Source organism: Hypanus sabinus, chromosome 3 (assembly GCF_030144855.1).
Source record: "Hypanus sabinus isolate sHypSab1 chromosome 3, sHypSab1.hap1, whole genome shotgun sequence".
Classification (NCBI taxonomy): domain Eukaryota; kingdom Metazoa; phylum Chordata; class Chondrichthyes; order Myliobatiformes; family Dasyatidae; genus Hypanus; species Hypanus sabinus.
Genome location: NC_082708.1, coordinates 130644873 through 130662606, shown reverse-complemented (window position 1 = coordinate 130662606; position 17734 = coordinate 130644873). Strand labels below are relative to the sequence as shown.

At 38.6% G+C, this 17734-nt stretch overlaps 1 protein-coding gene across 1 annotated transcript in view; it reads left to right on the top strand.

Moving 5' to 3' along the window:
• Positions 1-17734, top strand: part of usp38 (ubiquitin specific peptidase 38) — a 34292-nt gene that overhangs the window by 3024 nt on the left and 13534 nt on the right. Inside the window, exons 3-10 of the mRNA XM_059965137.1 lie at positions 2156-2881; positions 5020-5155; positions 10803-10932; positions 12958-13059; positions 14003-14161; positions 14911-15104; positions 15670-15763; positions 16366-16472. Coding sequence (XP_059821120.1) covers positions 2197-2881; positions 5020-5155; positions 10803-10932; positions 12958-13059; positions 14003-14161; positions 14911-15104; positions 15670-15763; positions 16366-16472 — 1607 coding nt within the window. The 5' untranslated portion in view covers positions 2156-2196. The remainder of the gene's footprint in view (positions 1-2155; positions 2882-5019; positions 5156-10802; positions 10933-12957; positions 13060-14002; positions 14162-14910; positions 15105-15669; positions 15764-16365; positions 16473-17734) is intronic.

Genomic DNA, 17734 nt, shown 5'->3' with positions numbered 1-17734 from the left:
GTTGAAAGTGTATTTGAATACTCCTGCTAGTTGGTTGGCACAGGTTATCAAAGCCTTACCAGATACTCCATCAGGACCTTCCACCTTGCGAGGGTTCACCCTCTTTAAAGGCAGCCTAACATCAGCCTCTGAGACAGATCACAGGGTCATCGGATGCAGCAGAAATCTTCATAGCTGTCATTGTGTTCTCCCTTTCAGAGTGAGCATAGAAGGTATTGAGTTCATCTGGTAGTGAAGCATTGCTGCCGTTCATGCTATTGGGTTTCACTTTGAAGGAAGTAATGTCTTATAAACCCTACCAGAGTTGCCGTGTATTCAATGTCACCTCCAACCTCATTCAAAATTATCTCTTCGCCCTTGAAATAGCCCTCCACAAATCAGGTCTGGATTGCCAGACTTGAATGCCACAGATCTAACCTTCAGTAGATGATGTACCATCCACGGCTTTGGTTTGGGAATGTACAGTAAGTCTTTGTGGGTGCACACTTATCTACACAGGTTTTAATGAAGTCAGTAACAACTCCAGCATATTCATTCAGGTTCAAAGATGAATCCCTGAATACAGCCCAGTCCACCGATTCAAAGCAGTCCTGTAGGCACTCCTGTGCTCCCCTTGTCCCTACCTTTGTTTTCCTTGCTACCGATGCTACAGTCTTCAGTCTCTGCCTATATTCAGGGAATAGAAGTAGAGCTAAGTGATCAGCCTTCCGGAAGTGAGGGCGTGGAATTCCCTTGCAGGCATTCTTGATGGTGGTGTAGCAATGGTCCAGTGTGTTGTTCCCTCTGGTATTGCAAGTAATCTGTTGATGCTAATTGCTTAGTGATTTTTTTTCCAGACTGGCCTGGTTAAAATCTCCCAAAACAATGGTAAAGGCATTAGGCTGTGTTGTTTCGTACATGTTGATCCCATTGCTCAGATCATCTAAAGCCTGCTTGACATTGACCTGAGGTGAAATGCATTCTGCCACCAAAATGACCCCAGAGAACTCCTGTGGTAGGTAAAAAGAACGACACTTAACTGCTACTCCAGGTGTGGTGAGCAGAATTGGGACAGCACTAATATATTTGTGCACCAAGAAGAGTTGATCATGAGGCATACTCCTCCACCTCTGCTTTTGAGAGACTTTGTAGGTCTATTTTGATGGTGTATAGTAAACACATTGATCTGAATTGCTGCAGCTGGTACGGAAGGAGTTAACCAGGATTCCGTGGAAGTAAAGGACACACATTGTCCTAGTCCTGAGATCATCGATTTTATTCACCAGAGACTGCACATTTGCCAGCAAGATGATTGGTATAGTTTAAAACCCCATTTCCCTGCTCTGCACCTGCACTTCCTGAAAGGTATCCTATGTGGACACTTCCAACCACAATCAGTGTCGTTTCCATCAGTTTTTAGCAGCGATCGTTCATTTAAAAGCATTAAGACATCTTTGTTGGCTGTACTGACCTTGGAAACAGTTGTGCTTTTTAGCTGTATCAGACTGAAATGGGAGTATTTAATCATACTCATAGAGAGTACTGCTGCTACTCAAGCCATGCCTAGGCGCCCTGGAAATTATGTTTGTTATGAGAATATTAAGAGCAGAAATATTAGCTTGGTCGAAAATGTAGGTTTCAGGGAACTTGAATTTTGAGGTGGAAAATTGGGAACGTCAGAGCTTGGGCCAGTGGTGACAGAAAGTTAGTCAAAGATTGTGGATTAGATCAATAACTGGAAGATTGTGGAGATCTTCACGGTTTATCGTGCTAGAAGAAATTTAAATGACAAATGAAATTCAATGACAAAAAAATTTGATAATCTTGGGGCCTGCACTTAGAAAACCTTTTTGGATTCCTTGGGGGTGGAATAAATCAGGACAAATTTTAAAATATTTTTTGTAATGTTTTCTCACTTCATGATATAACTTGGTATTTTCTTTGGGTTTCTTGAGCTTAATCTAAATCAGTTTATTCAAGGAACTTGTGGTGCTACATACATTTCATAGAGTAAAGGATGAGGATGCTTCCCTTTTTGCAGTTTAATTGTGGTTGCCTATTTCACAAGATCTTGTAACTTTTCAGAAAGTCAGTTGGATGGGATTTGAAGAGTGGAATTAACTATCTACTTTGAATTTTTTTTAATTAAATCTTTTATCTTGTTTCCCTCTTCTAGGTTCTAATTACCTCCGTTGTAACATTGAGGTGTCGTAATCTATGATGGATAAGATATTGGAAGCACTCATTACCTCTTCACACCCTCTATCTGTGAAGAGGGGGATCGTGAAGAAAGTGGTAGATGCCGCTGAAAACTCCGTTGACCGGGAGCAATGCAAGGCAATGTTTCATCTAACCACACGGTTAATTTTAATTGGGGAGGACAATTTCCAGAAACAAGTGGGTCATCAGGTACTTGATGCCTATGCCAGATACCATCGTTGTGAATTTGAAGAATTCTTTAACAAGGGCTTTATCCTAAACCTTCTGCAACAAGGTTATGGATCATTAGATAAGAAAGATATTGGCATCATTGACTATATCCACATGGGATTAAAACTTATAATGAGTTGTCCTTCTGTGCTTGAAATCTTCAGCTTCATGCACAATGAAGTTTTGCGATTAGTTTGTGAGAGGCCAGAGCCTTTGCTGTGTGCTAAGTTGAGTGAGTTGTTGTCTGACTTTGTGCACTGCATGCCAAAGGGTAAATCAGCAGTACTGTTCTGCCAACAATTAGTAAGGACGATTAGTCAGTTCCAGTGCAATGCTACGCAAGAGGAAGAGCTTCGTGGATTTATTTCTCAGGTGAACAAAATAAGCAATTTGCTCCAAAGCATTTGGAAAGCTGAGCCTACTGCACTTCTGCCTTCTCTACAAGAGGTGTTCGTAATAATCTCTGCTACAGGTAATGAATACATCAAAGGATGACTTTTATTGGTTTTGTAAATTTAATGCAGGCATTCTCTTTTAATGTTTTTATTATTGTATTTATTAAATTTTAGAAAATTACAAAGAATAAATATGATAAATAGTGAGAAAAATAATATTAACGCTCTCCCCCCCCCCCCCCAACCCTTATCAAAGGAAAGAAGAAAAAAAGAGAAAGATTGCCTGGATATTGGAGGATTCCCACATGCTCCATGGTTCAAAATAATTTTAATATTTATTTTTACTTTCCCCAATTACTTTATAATTTTATCTTCAAAGGACCTATGTATTTAATCCTATCTTTTGTAGGTATGGGAGCCAAATTTTCAAAAATATATCATATTCATTTCTTAGATTGTATGTAATTTTTTCAAGTGGAATACAACTATGTATTTCATTATTCCAACGATCCATAGTTAAATATAAATCAGATTTCCAAATAACTGCGATAACTTTTTTGGCTACTGCCATTGCAATTTTTATAAATTTTTTCTGATACTTATTCAATTTAAGTTTTGGTATTGTCCCTTCAATGTCTCCTAATAAAAATAATACTGGACTATGTGGGAGTTGTACTCCAGTAATTTGTTCCAATAAAAGTCTCAGATTTATCCAAAATGGTTGAATTTTAAAACAAGACCAAGTAGTATGTAAAAAAAAGTTCCAATTTCTTGATTACATCGAAAACATTGGTCAGACCTATTTGAATTTAATCTATTTATTTTCTGTGGTATATATAATTGATGTAAAAAATTATATTGTACTAATCTAAGTCGAACATTTATTGTATTTCTCATACTATCAGAACATAATCTTGACCAGTTTTTTCCATCAATTTTAAAATTCAAATCAAATTCCCATTTTTGTCTTGATTTATGAATTCCTGATTTAATTGTCTGTTTTTGAATCAAATTATACATACAAGATGTAAAGTTTTTAATTTTTCCTTTTCGAATTAATATTTCTATTTCACAAGATTTTGGCAGTAACATTGTTTGACCCAGCTTTTCTCGTAAATAAGCCTTTAATTGAAAATAACAGAAAAGAGTGTTATTTGATATTTTATATTTATTTTTTAATTGATCAAACGACATCAATATACCTCCTTCAAAACAATCACCTATATATTTAATCCCCTTTTGGAACCAGTTATGTAAATGTTTATTATCCATTGTAAAAGGAATAAGCCTATTTTGAATTAAAGTTCTTTTTGCTAATAAAGATTTCTTTATCTCATCGTCCATATTTACCTTATTCCATAAATCAATCAAGTGTCTTAATATAGGAGATTCTTTTTTTTCCCGTATCCATTTAGATTCCCATTTATATATAAAATCTTAACTTACCTAATTCTATTCTAATCCATGCCAGTTTTTCTTCATCAAAAAAAGATGCAATAAATCTAAGTTGATTTGCTTTATAATAATTCTTAAAATTTGGAAGTTGTAACCCTCCTAAATCAAATTTACACGTCAATTTTTCCAATGATATTCTTGACATCTTTCCTTTCCAAAGAAATTTCTTTACATATTTATTCAGTTCTTGAAAAAATGTTTTTGAATGGGGAGTCTCCAATACTCCAATACCCTTATTCTCATTCGTCTTCAAAGATACTCTTTCATTGACTATTGTGATCTGGGACAAGGAAAGCAAACAGCGAACTTTTATCTCTTTCTACCCTGTGTGTGTGTTTGGTGTCTGAAGTGAGAGAGTCAAAATTCTGCCTAAAGCTCCCTCGCATTGCACAGAGCCCTGGAGGGCCTAGATAAATCAAATCATCCAATTGTAAATTGACATGGAAACACATTGTTTCTCCTTTGTGAGTAAGGGGGTGGTGTTTTCCCCGTAATTGATAGAAAGATAAATTGTTAAATTATTCAGTCCCACTTCCATTTTTTTCTTGTATATCCTATCAATTATTGAATGCTTACTCTTTGCTTTTGTGAATTGTGTTCATATTGATGTACATTGAATTATTTTTCTAGTATATTGACAATCACTTTTCAACCGTATCGATTATTAAATGCTAAGTGGTTGCTGTGGTGGATTGGGTTTGTGTTGCTGTTTACTGAATCAAAACGAGAAAAAAAAAGCTCTCATCTGCTTGCTTTACAGATTCCATATTTGAACCGTCTATTGCTCTGGCAAGTCTTGTTCAGCACATCCCATTACAAATGATAACAGTTCTCATTAGGAGCCTAATCACAGATCAAAATGTTAAAGATGTCAGCATGACTTGTGCTCTGTGCAGGTAAAGAAAGAACTCACATTTCTGTCAAGTCCTCGAATCACTCCAAAGTAATTTAAAGCAAACAGATTAATTATTGAATTGTGTTCAGTGCTATTATGTAGACAGATGTGGCTCTCCTTCAGCAAATACTGTTCAAAGGTCTTAACATCAACATGATAATTAAAACTTGAGGGCTGGAGTGTTCAAGAAGAAAATTGAAAGAACGATCTGTAAATGCAAGTGAATTGAAGGAGGCAGAGAGTGGGTGAACAAAGCCCAATCTAAGATCCACAGCTAAAATTAAAATCCAGCAGTTTAGGTTTGTAAGTGGAAGACACATTTTCAGTTTGGTGGTATTGTAAAATGGTCTTCCCTTTGCAGCTGGATGCTAGGTAATTTAAATGCTTAAAATTGAGATGGATGAGGCATTCAAGGTAGCAGAAGGCAGGCGGAGCACCACCAAACATGGTGAGTTCTTCTTCCTTGTGCAGGGTTTCTCTTAATTTTTAAATCAAACGAGAGAGATAAAGTTGGCCGTTGTTCGAGTGGGAGCTAGAGTCAGCATGGGACCTTAGAGACTTCAACGAGAAGAGGCTGTGGCCAATGAAACGGGTTAGAAGGGTAGGTTTTTCCTTTTGTTATTGCTAATTTGGTCTTGGTTGCCCATAGTGCAGTGCAGGCAGATATGGTAGTGGAATGCTCCTCCTTTAGGATGTGGAAATTCATGGAACCTGATGGTCTCCCTGATGACTACACCTGCAGGAAGTGCAGGCAACTCCAGCTCCTGAAAGACCACATTAAGGAGCTGGAGCTGGTTGAACTAAGGATCATTTGGGAGGCAGAGCAATTGATAGATAACACTTTTGAGCAAGTAGTTACACCCAGAGTGCAGAATTCAGGAAGTAGATGGGTGAACACCTAGAGAGGTAAAGGCAGAAAGAAGTCAATGCAGGGTCCCCCTGTGGCCATTCCTCTCAGCAACAGATATACCCCTTTGGATACTGATGAGAGGGATAGCCTGTCTGGGCAAGACAGCAACAGCCAGACTAATAGCACTGCCGTCAGCTCTCAGCCTTAGAAGAGTAGGGTGAAGTCTGGTGGAACAATAGTCATAGGGGACTCGATAGTTAGGAGGACAGGCAGGAGATTCTGCGGCAACAGAAGAGACACTAGGATAGTGTGTTGCCTCCTGGGTGCTGGATCCAGGGTCTTTGAGCAGTTGCAGGATATTCTTGAAGGCATAGGTGAGCAGCCAAAGGTCGTGGTACATGTTGATACCAATATTGTAGGCAGATGAGGGGATAGAGGTCCTGCACAGTAAGTTTAGGAAATTAGAAAGAAGGCTCAGGAGCAGGACCTCCAAAGTGGTAATCTCCAGAATACTCCCAGTACCACGACCTAATGAAGGTCAGAACAGGGAGATAGCGCGGACAAATGAGTGGCTGAGGAGATGGTGCAAGGGACTGGGTTTCAGGTTCTTGGATCATTGGAACCTTTTCTGGGGAAGGGGTGACCTGTACAAGTGGGGTGGGTTGCACCAGCAACTGGAGGGGAACCAATATCCTGGGAGGGAGGTTTGCTAATGCTTTTGGGGAGGGGTTAAACTAGATCTGCAGGGGCTGGGAACCAGTGAAGAGGCAGAGGATGGGGCAGTTGGTGCTCAAGTAGAGACAGCTTGTAGGCAGTTTGTGAGGAAGGGTAGGCAGATGATAGAGCAAAAATGCACTTAGCCAAATGGTTTGAGATGTGTCTATTTTAATGCAAGGAGTATCGTAAACAAGGTGGATAAACTTAGCATATAGATCAATATGTTGAACTATGACGTTGTGGCCATTACAGACTTGGATGTCTCAGGGGTGGGAATGGCTGCTGAGTGTGCCAGGCTTTAGATGTTTCAAAAGGATAGGGAAGGAGGCAAAAAAGGTGGGGCATGGCATTGCTAATCAGGGATAGTATCACAGCTGCAGAAAAGCAGGAAGTCACGGAGGGATTGTCTACTTAGTGTGGGTGGAAATCAGAAAGAGGAAGGGGCCAATAATTCTACTGGGTGTTTTTTATAGACCCCCCACACCCAAAAGTAACAGAGACATGGAAGAGCCACCCCAGGCAGGATGTACCCAGGCTACTATGGAAAGTGAGGGAGGAGATTGCTGAGCTTCTGTCGATGATCTTTGCATCATCAATAGGGACTGGAGAAGTACCAGAGGATTGGATGTTTGCAAATGTTTTTCTGTTGTTCAAGAAAGGGAGTAGAGATAACCCGGGAAATTATAAACCAGTGGGTCTTACTTCAGTGGTGGGCAAGTTGTTAAAGAAGATCCTGAGAGGCTGAATTATGAGCATTTGGAGAGACATAATCTGATTAGGAATAGTCAGCAAGGCTTTGTCAAGGGCGGTTGTGCCTTATGAACCTGACTGAATTCTTTGAGGATAAAACAAAACATATTGATGAAGGTGGACCTGTGGATGTGGTGTATATGGATTTCAGTGAGGCATTTGATAAGGTTCCCCAGGTAAGGCTCGTTCAGAAAGTAAGGAGCCATGGGATGAAGAAGACCTTGTTTTGTGCATCCAGAATTGACTTGCCCACAGAAGGCAAAGGGTGGTTGTGGATGGTTCATTTTTTTGCATGGAGGTCAGTGACCAGGGTTCCCTCTGTTCTGGGAGCTAAGTTTGCTGAGGACACAAAAGTTGGGCATGTTCTGGATTGTCGGGGTGGGGGGGGGGGGGGGGTTGTCAGAGGTTACAGTGAGACATCGATAGGATGCAGAACCGGGCTGAGATGGCAATTGGAGTTCAACCCAGGAAAGTGTGAAGTGGTTCATTTTGGTAGGTGAATTTTGAAGACAGAATATGATATAAATGGTAAGACTCTTGGCAGTGTGGAGGATCAGAAAGATCTTGGGGTCTGTGTCCATAGGACACTCAAAGCTGATGCACAGGTTGACAGTGTTGTTAAGAAAGCGTATGGTGTGTTGTCATTCATCATCCATGGGATTGAGTTCAAGAGCCCTGAGGTAATATTACAGCTATATAAGACTTTAGTTAGACCCCACTTGCGGTACTGTGTTCAGTTCTGGTCACCTCGCTACAGAAAGGATGTGGATACAATAGAGAGAGTACAGAGGAAATTTACAAGGATGTTGCCTGGATTGGAGAGCATGCCTTATGAGAATAGGTTGAGTGAACTCGGGGCGACAGAGGATGAGAGGTGACCTGATAGAGGTGTATAAGATGATGAGAGGGCATTTATCATGTGGATCATCGGAGGCCTTTTCCCCATGGTTAAAATGGATAACTTGAGTTTTAAGTTTTTGGAAGTAGGTATAGAATGTCAGAGGTAAGTTTCTCACACAGCAAATGGAGGATGTGTGGAATGCACTGCCAGCAATGGTGGTAGAGGCAGTTGCAATAGGGTTTTTTTTAAGAGACTCTTGGAAAGGTACGTGAAACTTAGAAAAATAGAGGGCTATGCAGTAGTTCTAGGCAATTTCTAGCATAGGTTGCATGTTTGGCACTTCATTGTGGGCTGAAAGGCCTGTAACGTGCTGTAGATTGGTGTGTTCTAATTTCGGTGACTATAGAAGAGTGCCCTACATACAGATATCCCTACACTGAACAAGCTCCCACAACATTATTAAATTCAAAAATCAAACCTATATATGTATGTTTGCCCCAGTAAACCGCTGAAGGACTTCCCTCTGTCCACCTTTAGTTTTTTTATAATATATCAGTCTGTGTTCTTTTAATACCAGTCATGGTTATCACATCAAGTGATTTTTGGGGGGGGTTTTCTTGTGACTTCTGAGCATCAGTGACATCGGGCTCATTCATTACTGGAGGGATGGCCTGTATCTGGATATAGGCTGGCAACAATACAGATAAGTCTGAAGTACACTTCGTATTGCAGTAGTTAGGTTTTGGGTTCAGTTTTTCAATAAATGTAAGTTGTAAATGTAACAACATCCACAGACCTCTACAACCAGATTGAGAAACAGAAGCTAACGTAAAGAATAAAAGCAGCTGCAGAAAGTATATGCTACTCAAATCTGCTTCATCATTCCTATCCATTAGTTTGATTAGGAACCAAAAGCCCATCAATTTTACACTTAAGTGTATTCAATAACTGCAGTGGTGAAAGCAGAAAGTTACAAAGATTTACATTCCCCTTAGCCAGTTCTTATCCTGTGACTGTCCCTCTCCTGAGGAAATAGCCTCTCAGTATTATCCTGTCATTCTCTCTCAAATCTTGTCTCAGTGAGAGAGCAGCTCTCCTCCTTCGAAAAATAAATACAGACCAATCTTGCTCAAGCTTTCTTCCTAGGGAATGACTGATCTAGCCCCAATGTAATTGTTTCTTTCTTTTCATCTTTCTACAAGAATTCCTTTTTGAATTTGAGTAAACTGATTCATTTATTAATGTTGTTGAAACTGGATTTATTCAGGATTTTTTCATGAAGCTCCAGTTGCTCCGCCTGTGAATAACCTGATTTAAAATAAGTTTAAAACCTCAACTGAGTAACTTAATAGTTTCATTAATGTGTGCTATTTGGCTTCCAACTAAACCTAATCTTTTTATTATTTTTCTTTTATTAAAGAACTAATTTGCACCAGCACACACAAAATGCTTGAGGAACTCAGCAGGTCAGGCAGCATCTATGAAAATTAATAAACAGCCGGTCCTTCATCAGGACTGGAAATGAAGAGGGAAGGCGCCGGGATAAGATGGTGGTGGGGGAGTGGAAAGAAGACAAACTAGAAGGTGTTAAGTGAAGCCAGATGGATGGGGAGGTGATGAAGTAAGAAGCTGGGAGGAGATGAAAAAGGCTGGAATTTGATAGGAGATGGAGTGGACCCTGAGAGAAAGAGAAGAAGGATGGGCACTACAGGTGGTGATAGGTAGGTGAGGAGGAGAGGTAAGAGGGCAGAGGGACGAATAGAAGAGAGAAGAGAATGGGGCAAAAAGAAATTACTGGAAGTAGATAAAATCAATGTTCATGCCATCAGGCTTGAGGCCACCAGTGTCTTTTATCTGCTGGATATTTTACTGGAAAAAGTTGTACTTGGCCAAGACTGGGTGTCAGATCAGCCCCCTAATATTTCTATGGGAATGGAGATCCAGAGTGGAGGAAGGGGAAGAGCTGAGATTCCTGGTTTAAGTATTGTATTTGACCCCTTTCTTACACCCATTTTGCAGAACAATGTGATTGCTTATGTAGGAATTTGAAATACTATTCAGTGAGGTGGTCTTCTCTGAAGCTATGATGAACATTGAATAGAAAATGACAATGGGTGGGGAAATTGATGAAAAGACTGAAGATGAAGAAGTAAGTTGCAACTGAAGGTAAATCATGCCAAATGTTTGAAGCAGCTTCTTGACATCATACATGTGCAAGTTGTGCAGATGTCAATTTAAATGAATGAAAACTTTCTGTAAGGAAAATTTGACCTTCCAGATCATGGAAAGTGAATGGCATGGCAGGAAATATTTGTTCTGAGGGAGGGAAAGGAATATCAAAAACCAATTTGAACCCATATTGTGACAATGAAATAGTACAATTGAGTTTGCATATATTTATATGCTGTGCTTTCAGAATTCTTGAGAATTTAAATATGGAAACTGTAGAGCACTTAAATGTTTCTAATTATATATTTTTGTTTTCTGAAGGATGATTGATTGGCTCTCTTGGCCATTAGCTCAGCATGTTGAAACATGGGTGATTGCACTACTTAAGGGATTAGCCTCTGTCCAGAAGTTCACCATCCTTATAGATGTCACATTACGTAAAATTGAACGGGTAAGTAGGAGAAATATTGCTTCAATTAAAAGAGAACAAAATGGCGAAATTTACTGTTGATGTGACTATAAATACTGGTATGGTGGGAAGCAGGTTTTACATCTCATCTGAAGAAACAGATCTACAGAATAATAATTTATAATAAATTTCACGTGTGCATCTCTCTCCCACCCCTATATATACATATGTGAGAGACAGACAGACACACGTACACATACGTATCACTGATGACAAAACTACAGGAAATTTTTTTTAAGTCTTGTCTGTCTGAATGGCTGATTATCTCTCCTAATACCATATCTCTCCTCTCTTCCTGCACCTCCCACATGCCATTGTCATCAAGAGATTTGAAGAGTCTTAGAGTTGTGTAACACAGAAGTGGGTCCTTCAACCCAACTTGTCTGTGCCAACCATGATATTTTTCTCTGCTAATCCCATTTGCCTGCAATAGGCCTTTCCCCCTCTACTATTTTCCTAAACAAATATCTGTTCAAATGTCTTTTAAATTTTGTCATGATACCTGCCAGAACCATCTCCTCTTAACAGCTCATTCCAGGTAATGTTCAATCTCTTTGTAGAGATCTCGTTTAAATTTCACTACTCTGACCTGTGCTGCTTATTTTGGGAAAAGTATTATGACTATCTACCCTATCTGTGCCCCTCGTAATCTTACAAACATTTTTAAAGTCACCCCTCAATCTCCAGTGGATCAGAGAGAAGAATCCCAGCTTATTCAATGTCTCCTCATTATTAAAGCCCTCAATTCCAACAAACGTCCTGATGAATCTTATGCATTCTTCCTAATGCTACTTGTACTTCCATACCACAGCACCCAGAACTGTACACAGTATTCCTAGTGCAGTTTAACCAAGGTTTTGGGCATTTTCAATGTGATATCCCAATCTTATACCAGTACCCCAGCCTAATTCTGAATCCCTTCTTCACTACCCTATCCACCTGTGTTGCCATTTCTGAGGAACTATGAATTTGCACACCAAGTTCTTTCTGTACATTTACTGTATATGTCCTGGCAGTATTTGACATTTGAAAATGCAATACCTCACACTTGTCTGGATTTAATTCCATCTTTCAATTCTTCACACAACTTTCCAGCTGACCTATACCCTTTTGCATCCTCAGACAACCTTCTTTGTTTTCTCCAAGAGCACCAATCTTTCTGTTAACAACAAATTTGCTAATCAGACTACTTGTATTCTCGGTCAAGTCATTTATATGCCATAACATAACGAACACACATGCAAGTTTTAAATTTTAAGAATTTAGTAAGTTAAGTAACCCCGGAGTATTATTAAAAATCAGTTTTGGTTACATAAACCATGAAACTGCCCAGATCTTGCGGAAAAGTCATCTGGTTTACTAATATACTTCAGTGAGTGTAATCGGTCATCCTTACCTGACTTGTCTATGTGAGTCCAGCTAACGTGGTTGACTCTGAGATGCCTCCTTGGTTCCTGGGCATTAGAGATAGTTAGTAAATATCTATGTTGTCAGTGGCATCCTTTGAATGAATAATTTTTTTATTTCTTTTCTAAAATGTTTCCTAAATGAATGTTTCTAAAAGCACTCTTTGGTGCAGACATAGAAGGGACAACAAAAATATTGCATTGTTAATGGAATTAGATAGAACAATTACAAACTGATTCAAAGTTAACAGTGAGGTGAACTCCATGTGCACTGGTCACTCTTGTTACAAAAGTTGAACACATGTTCTGATGTATCAAGCAGAAGTATTTCTGATCACAGAGAAGAAAATTGGCAAAGTCTTTGCTCATAACTGTTGCCAGTATACTCTACTGAAAGTGTGAAGTTGGGCAAGAGTGGTGCCTGACTTGCTGTTCCATGGTTAAAACGTCTGAATAAAATTGAAGGATTATGCATAAATAATAGAGAACAAAATAATCATTGCCTCTTCTGAATTCATATTTGTGTGTAAGATCAAAGGTTTCAGAAAGTGCACGGTGGAAACAATCATTATTATTGCTCATTGATGACTTCCTCTGCCAGGTATTTCATCGACTTTGGTATCCTATTGTGCGGCCAGGAGCTCTGGTGGTTCTTTCCCACATGCTGCTCAGCTTTCAGCATTCTCCAGAAGCCTTTCATTTAGTAAGTTGTTATTACTCCATAGTTAATATTCTTTATTTTCCTTGTAAATTAGGACTTCATATAATGGCACAGATATAAAATATCTGTGGCACTAACTACATGAGAGCTAAAGCCACTGTAACAGTATTGAAAATGCCTCCACTGTGGGGAACTTTACAAGGCACTGGAGGGTAATTTGGGCATATCTTGTCCCAGGATCACCCCAGCACTGTTTGACACCTTAGCATTGTTAAAGGAGTGTTTCCCAACTTTGTGTGCAGCACAGGAATAGGTACTAAAGCCCAAGAAGTTGTGCTGAACTAATTAAATAAGTAATTAAATTCCAAACTAAACTCATCCCTTCTACCTACACAATATCTGTGTCTATTCATTCTCTGCCATTTCTGTGCCTAGTCACAAGCTTGTTGAATGTACCTGTTGTATTCGCTTCCATCACCAGCCCTGGCTGAGTACTCCAGACTGCCAACCTTTCCCTAAACCTCCTTAGAACTTACCCGCTCTAAATAATCCATCTATCCCTCGCTCACTCTTTCTCTCTGTTTCCCTGTCTGCCTCTGTCTCACCTCAAAACCACCCCCACCTCCTCTCTCCCTCCTCTCCCTCCCCCCCACACCTGCCACCCTTTCTCTCCTCTCCTGTGCCCGCACCCCTCTCCCATTCTCTTGTTCCCTCTCAGTTGATCTGGCAATTGTAAAAATTGTGATTTTTTTTTTTCAGGAATTTATGGTAGATGGATAGGGAACAATCAGTAAAACAGTGATATAAATATTCATATTGTCGTCATGATTAATTATATATTTTTTTGTTTTTATTACTTACTGATAAAGAGAATAATCATCTTGATGTAGACAAGAGTAAATTGTCAAAACAATTATGAAAAATGTTAACCTGTTCATTTATATCTAGAATACTTGTGTAACCATATGAATCAATTTATCCACAGATTGTTCCTCACATTATAAAGCTAGTTCAGTTTCTGAAAGACGAAGCTTCACCTGCCAGCAAAATCTTCCTGCTGCAGTTAACTGAGTTGGTACATTGTATGATGTATCAGTATTCTGGATTCCCTGATCTGTATGAACCCATCCTCGAAGCCATTAAGGTATGAAGCTGAACACTAATTGCAGAGAATATACACTATAAGTAACAGGAAGTATAAAATTTGATAACTTACAATCAGAGCAGCAATGTGCAGCTCTGCAGAAGACAATGGAGTTTAATACAAATTGTTTGAATATTTATTAATTTTGTGCAGAGCCTGACCACCTGAATAACTCAGGTAAAAATTGGCAGACAGCCAAATTGTATCATGTTTAGCATCTTTGTACAAATCATATTACGTTGGTTTTACATAAACTATTCTATATGCAACTTGGCACAAAAGGTGCAATGAATGTTTTGTAAATATATCACATGCAATTAAATTGTTTTCCAACCACCACCTGCTGCATAATTCATAGTGACTGCCCATGTGACTTGTTCAGTTCAATTCTGTGCTGTTTAATATGAAGGTATTTCATGCAACAGAGGGTAAATCTAATACAGTGGATTCCAGTTAATTAGGACACATTGGGACCAGTACATTTTGGTTAATTAGTCAAAGTTTCATGGAAATAGTTGAAAAAGGTACGTAAAAGACAAACTACTGTTTATCTGAGTAACAAATTATGTATTTCGATGAAATATAGAACATATTAGTATGCTACCCCGGTACTATAAAATTGTATTAGTTCCTAATATTTATCAGCAGAGGAATTTGCCATTTGATGCTTTTTTCAAAAAAAGTCTTCTTTTTTTTATGACAAAGTATTATGATTCTGTTATGTAATTATATGTAAATGATGTTTCCAGGATTTGCCAAAGCCTTCTGAAGAAAAAATGAAGCTCACTCTTAATCAAAGTGCTTGGACATCACACTCGAATTCTTTGGCATCTTGTTTGTCACGGCTTTCTGGAAAATCTGAAACGGGAAAAACTGGGTTAATAAATCTGGGCAATACGTGCTATATGAATAGTGTCATTCAAGCATTATTTATGGCCACAGAGTAAGTGAATTCATTGTGTAAGTTTTGTATGGTGTTATTTTTGCAAGAAAATACCGAAAGTGTGTGAGTATCAGTAACAATGAAGCAGTAGTGAAAAAGGAGTCAGTTTGATTCCACCTACTGGGGACCATCTCATGCTTGGACTGATTTGAAATTAATGCGGAATTAACTAATATTAAAAAGCAGGAGTGATTTTAGATCTGTTAGAATGTCACTTTCCACACACTTCAATGTCAATAGAAAATGGATGCATCCACTTCAACACTTCCCCACCTGTAAACATCAGCAATCCTTGCATTGCTCCTTTGGTTACAGTACTGATTTGAACTGTGCTTGTTGGAATTGTGAGCAATTCGATATATTTCTGTGCACTGCATCAGGGATTGATGGCTACAGTATAACCGTAAGCATGACTGCTCAGTGGAACAAATCAGCTTGTTAATTTACTTTTGGGGAAAAATGTAATAATTATTTTAAACAATTGTTTAATTAAATTTTGCATTTGAGATTAAATGACAAGTTTGGGGGGGTCAAAAATTCAGTGTTCTCAAAAAAAGTTCTTCAGTTTCAGGAGGTCTGTTTTGTCATTGAATCTAAATGGATCTCGCTCTTTGATGAGGAAGTTGCAACTTCTGTTTGCCTTTTTGGCACACACTCAGGTAATTCTTTTAAAAAAGATAATTTTTTTTGTAGATATAACTTAATGGGATAGGTAAGTTCTGAATGCTGTTATCTTTGTGCTATCTTGAAACTAGTTTGCTTTGAATTCTTTATTGCTTGGTAGGTTATTTGGGAAATGGTTTGACAATTGTTTTATTTTTGTGATGATGTTACTAATGCTAACATTGAAAATATTAGCAAACCTTATATTCTTAGAAAACGGATACAGGAAATCATTTAATGTGAAGCATTCTAGCTTCTCTGATTTCTGCATTTTCCCACAAACTATGTTTAATTCAGTCTGAATTTTTGTGTTAAATTTAGAAATGATTTAATAGCCATTATTGCAAAATCCCTATATTGATTGAGATGTTTACAAATTTGCATTAGCAAGACAAATGTTAACTAGAAAATTTATGTTTTATAATTAAGGTTAAATAAGCACAAAATCAATGTATCATCAAATGTCTTTAAATTCTTCAATAGATTTAATGTATCAGATTATTTCTGTGTTGTCAGTATTCTATGCATTTAAGTTGTTTGGAATAGTGCAGTATAATATGGAAATGCAAATTCCAAACATATGATATTATATCAACAGCGAGCAGCGTTTGCACCACAGAATTTCTTTGAAGAATCAAGACCACCGTGGTTCACCCCTGGGTCCCAGCAAGACTGTTCTGAATACCTCAGGTTCCTTTTGGATAGGTAAACACTTTTTTTTTGTATGGTATTCATGTTCTATAACTAAACTTAGTAAATAAGATAATTTCTGTATTTTTATTAATGAGCTGTGCTTGCTGAATTGTCCATTGTTTGCGTCAGACAACTATGCACAATTCTAATATCTCATTGGGTCCTCTTTTTCATTGTGTACAGAGGTAATTGTATTTGAATGGTCTTGTCGTGCTTGTGTGGCTTGGTTCTAAAGGTTCTGGACATGAGATTTACTGTTTTAACCTAACATGGGCAATGCAGGAAACCTTCTATAAAGACTCCATTCCATTCTCTTAGTTCAAGGGTTCCAACCTGGGGTCCACGGACCCCTTGCTTTATGGCATTGGTCCCTGGAATGAAAAAGGTTGGGAACCCTTTTCTTAGTCTGTCTTTCTCCATCTTATCTGTTCTGATGTTGAGACTTTTTAAGGGGTCTTCCTTTAAGTGTGGCTTCTCCTCTAAGATACTTCATAGCACTATCTATCAAGTGCTTCTCGTTCTCACATTTCTGTGCTTATCTCCTCCTGCCACCCTTCACAACCAGTTCTCCCTTTGTACTCGCCATCCATTTAATGGCCTCGACATTTAATGGATTTACACCACCTTCAAAGATGTCTTCTTCCTTTGCAACATGTCAAAAGGACCATTGCAACTTCCTGATTTTTCTCCTTAATCTCCTCAAATCCCTCTCTTGGCACTTTCCTATGCAACCTACTCTTTTACCTCATCCCTTCCCACTTTGACCCAAACAGTTCTTCTGTGTTAAAGCAACAATCACCTGCATTTCTTATAATCCAGTGAATTATTTTCGGTATTCACAGTACAGTCCTTCTACATTATCACATTCATATTGGGAGACAACAGTTCAGTTGACTAGTGCTTGTCTTATCTTTAGCTTCCAGAATACCTTCTTTCTAGGTATTGCAGCTGTTAAGACTTAATACTGAACTCAACAATATAGCTATTTGTGAAAGAACTGGTTCACCATAGATGGAACTGATCTGGTGTGTATTTCCAGCATTCACCATTATTTTAAATTTTCAACAATGGTGTGTTCTGCATCTTGTTGTTACAATACTCTTATTTTTTCTTGCTTTATTCTTCTCCCTCCCCCTCCCCCCCCCACCCCCACTCTCCTCCTCTTCCCCCCCCCCTTATATACACTCATCCAAACATTTCAGCTATAAACACTCAGTCACTCTTCTAGATTGCCAACAAAAACAATTACAACCAGGACAATCTTAGTCTGCACC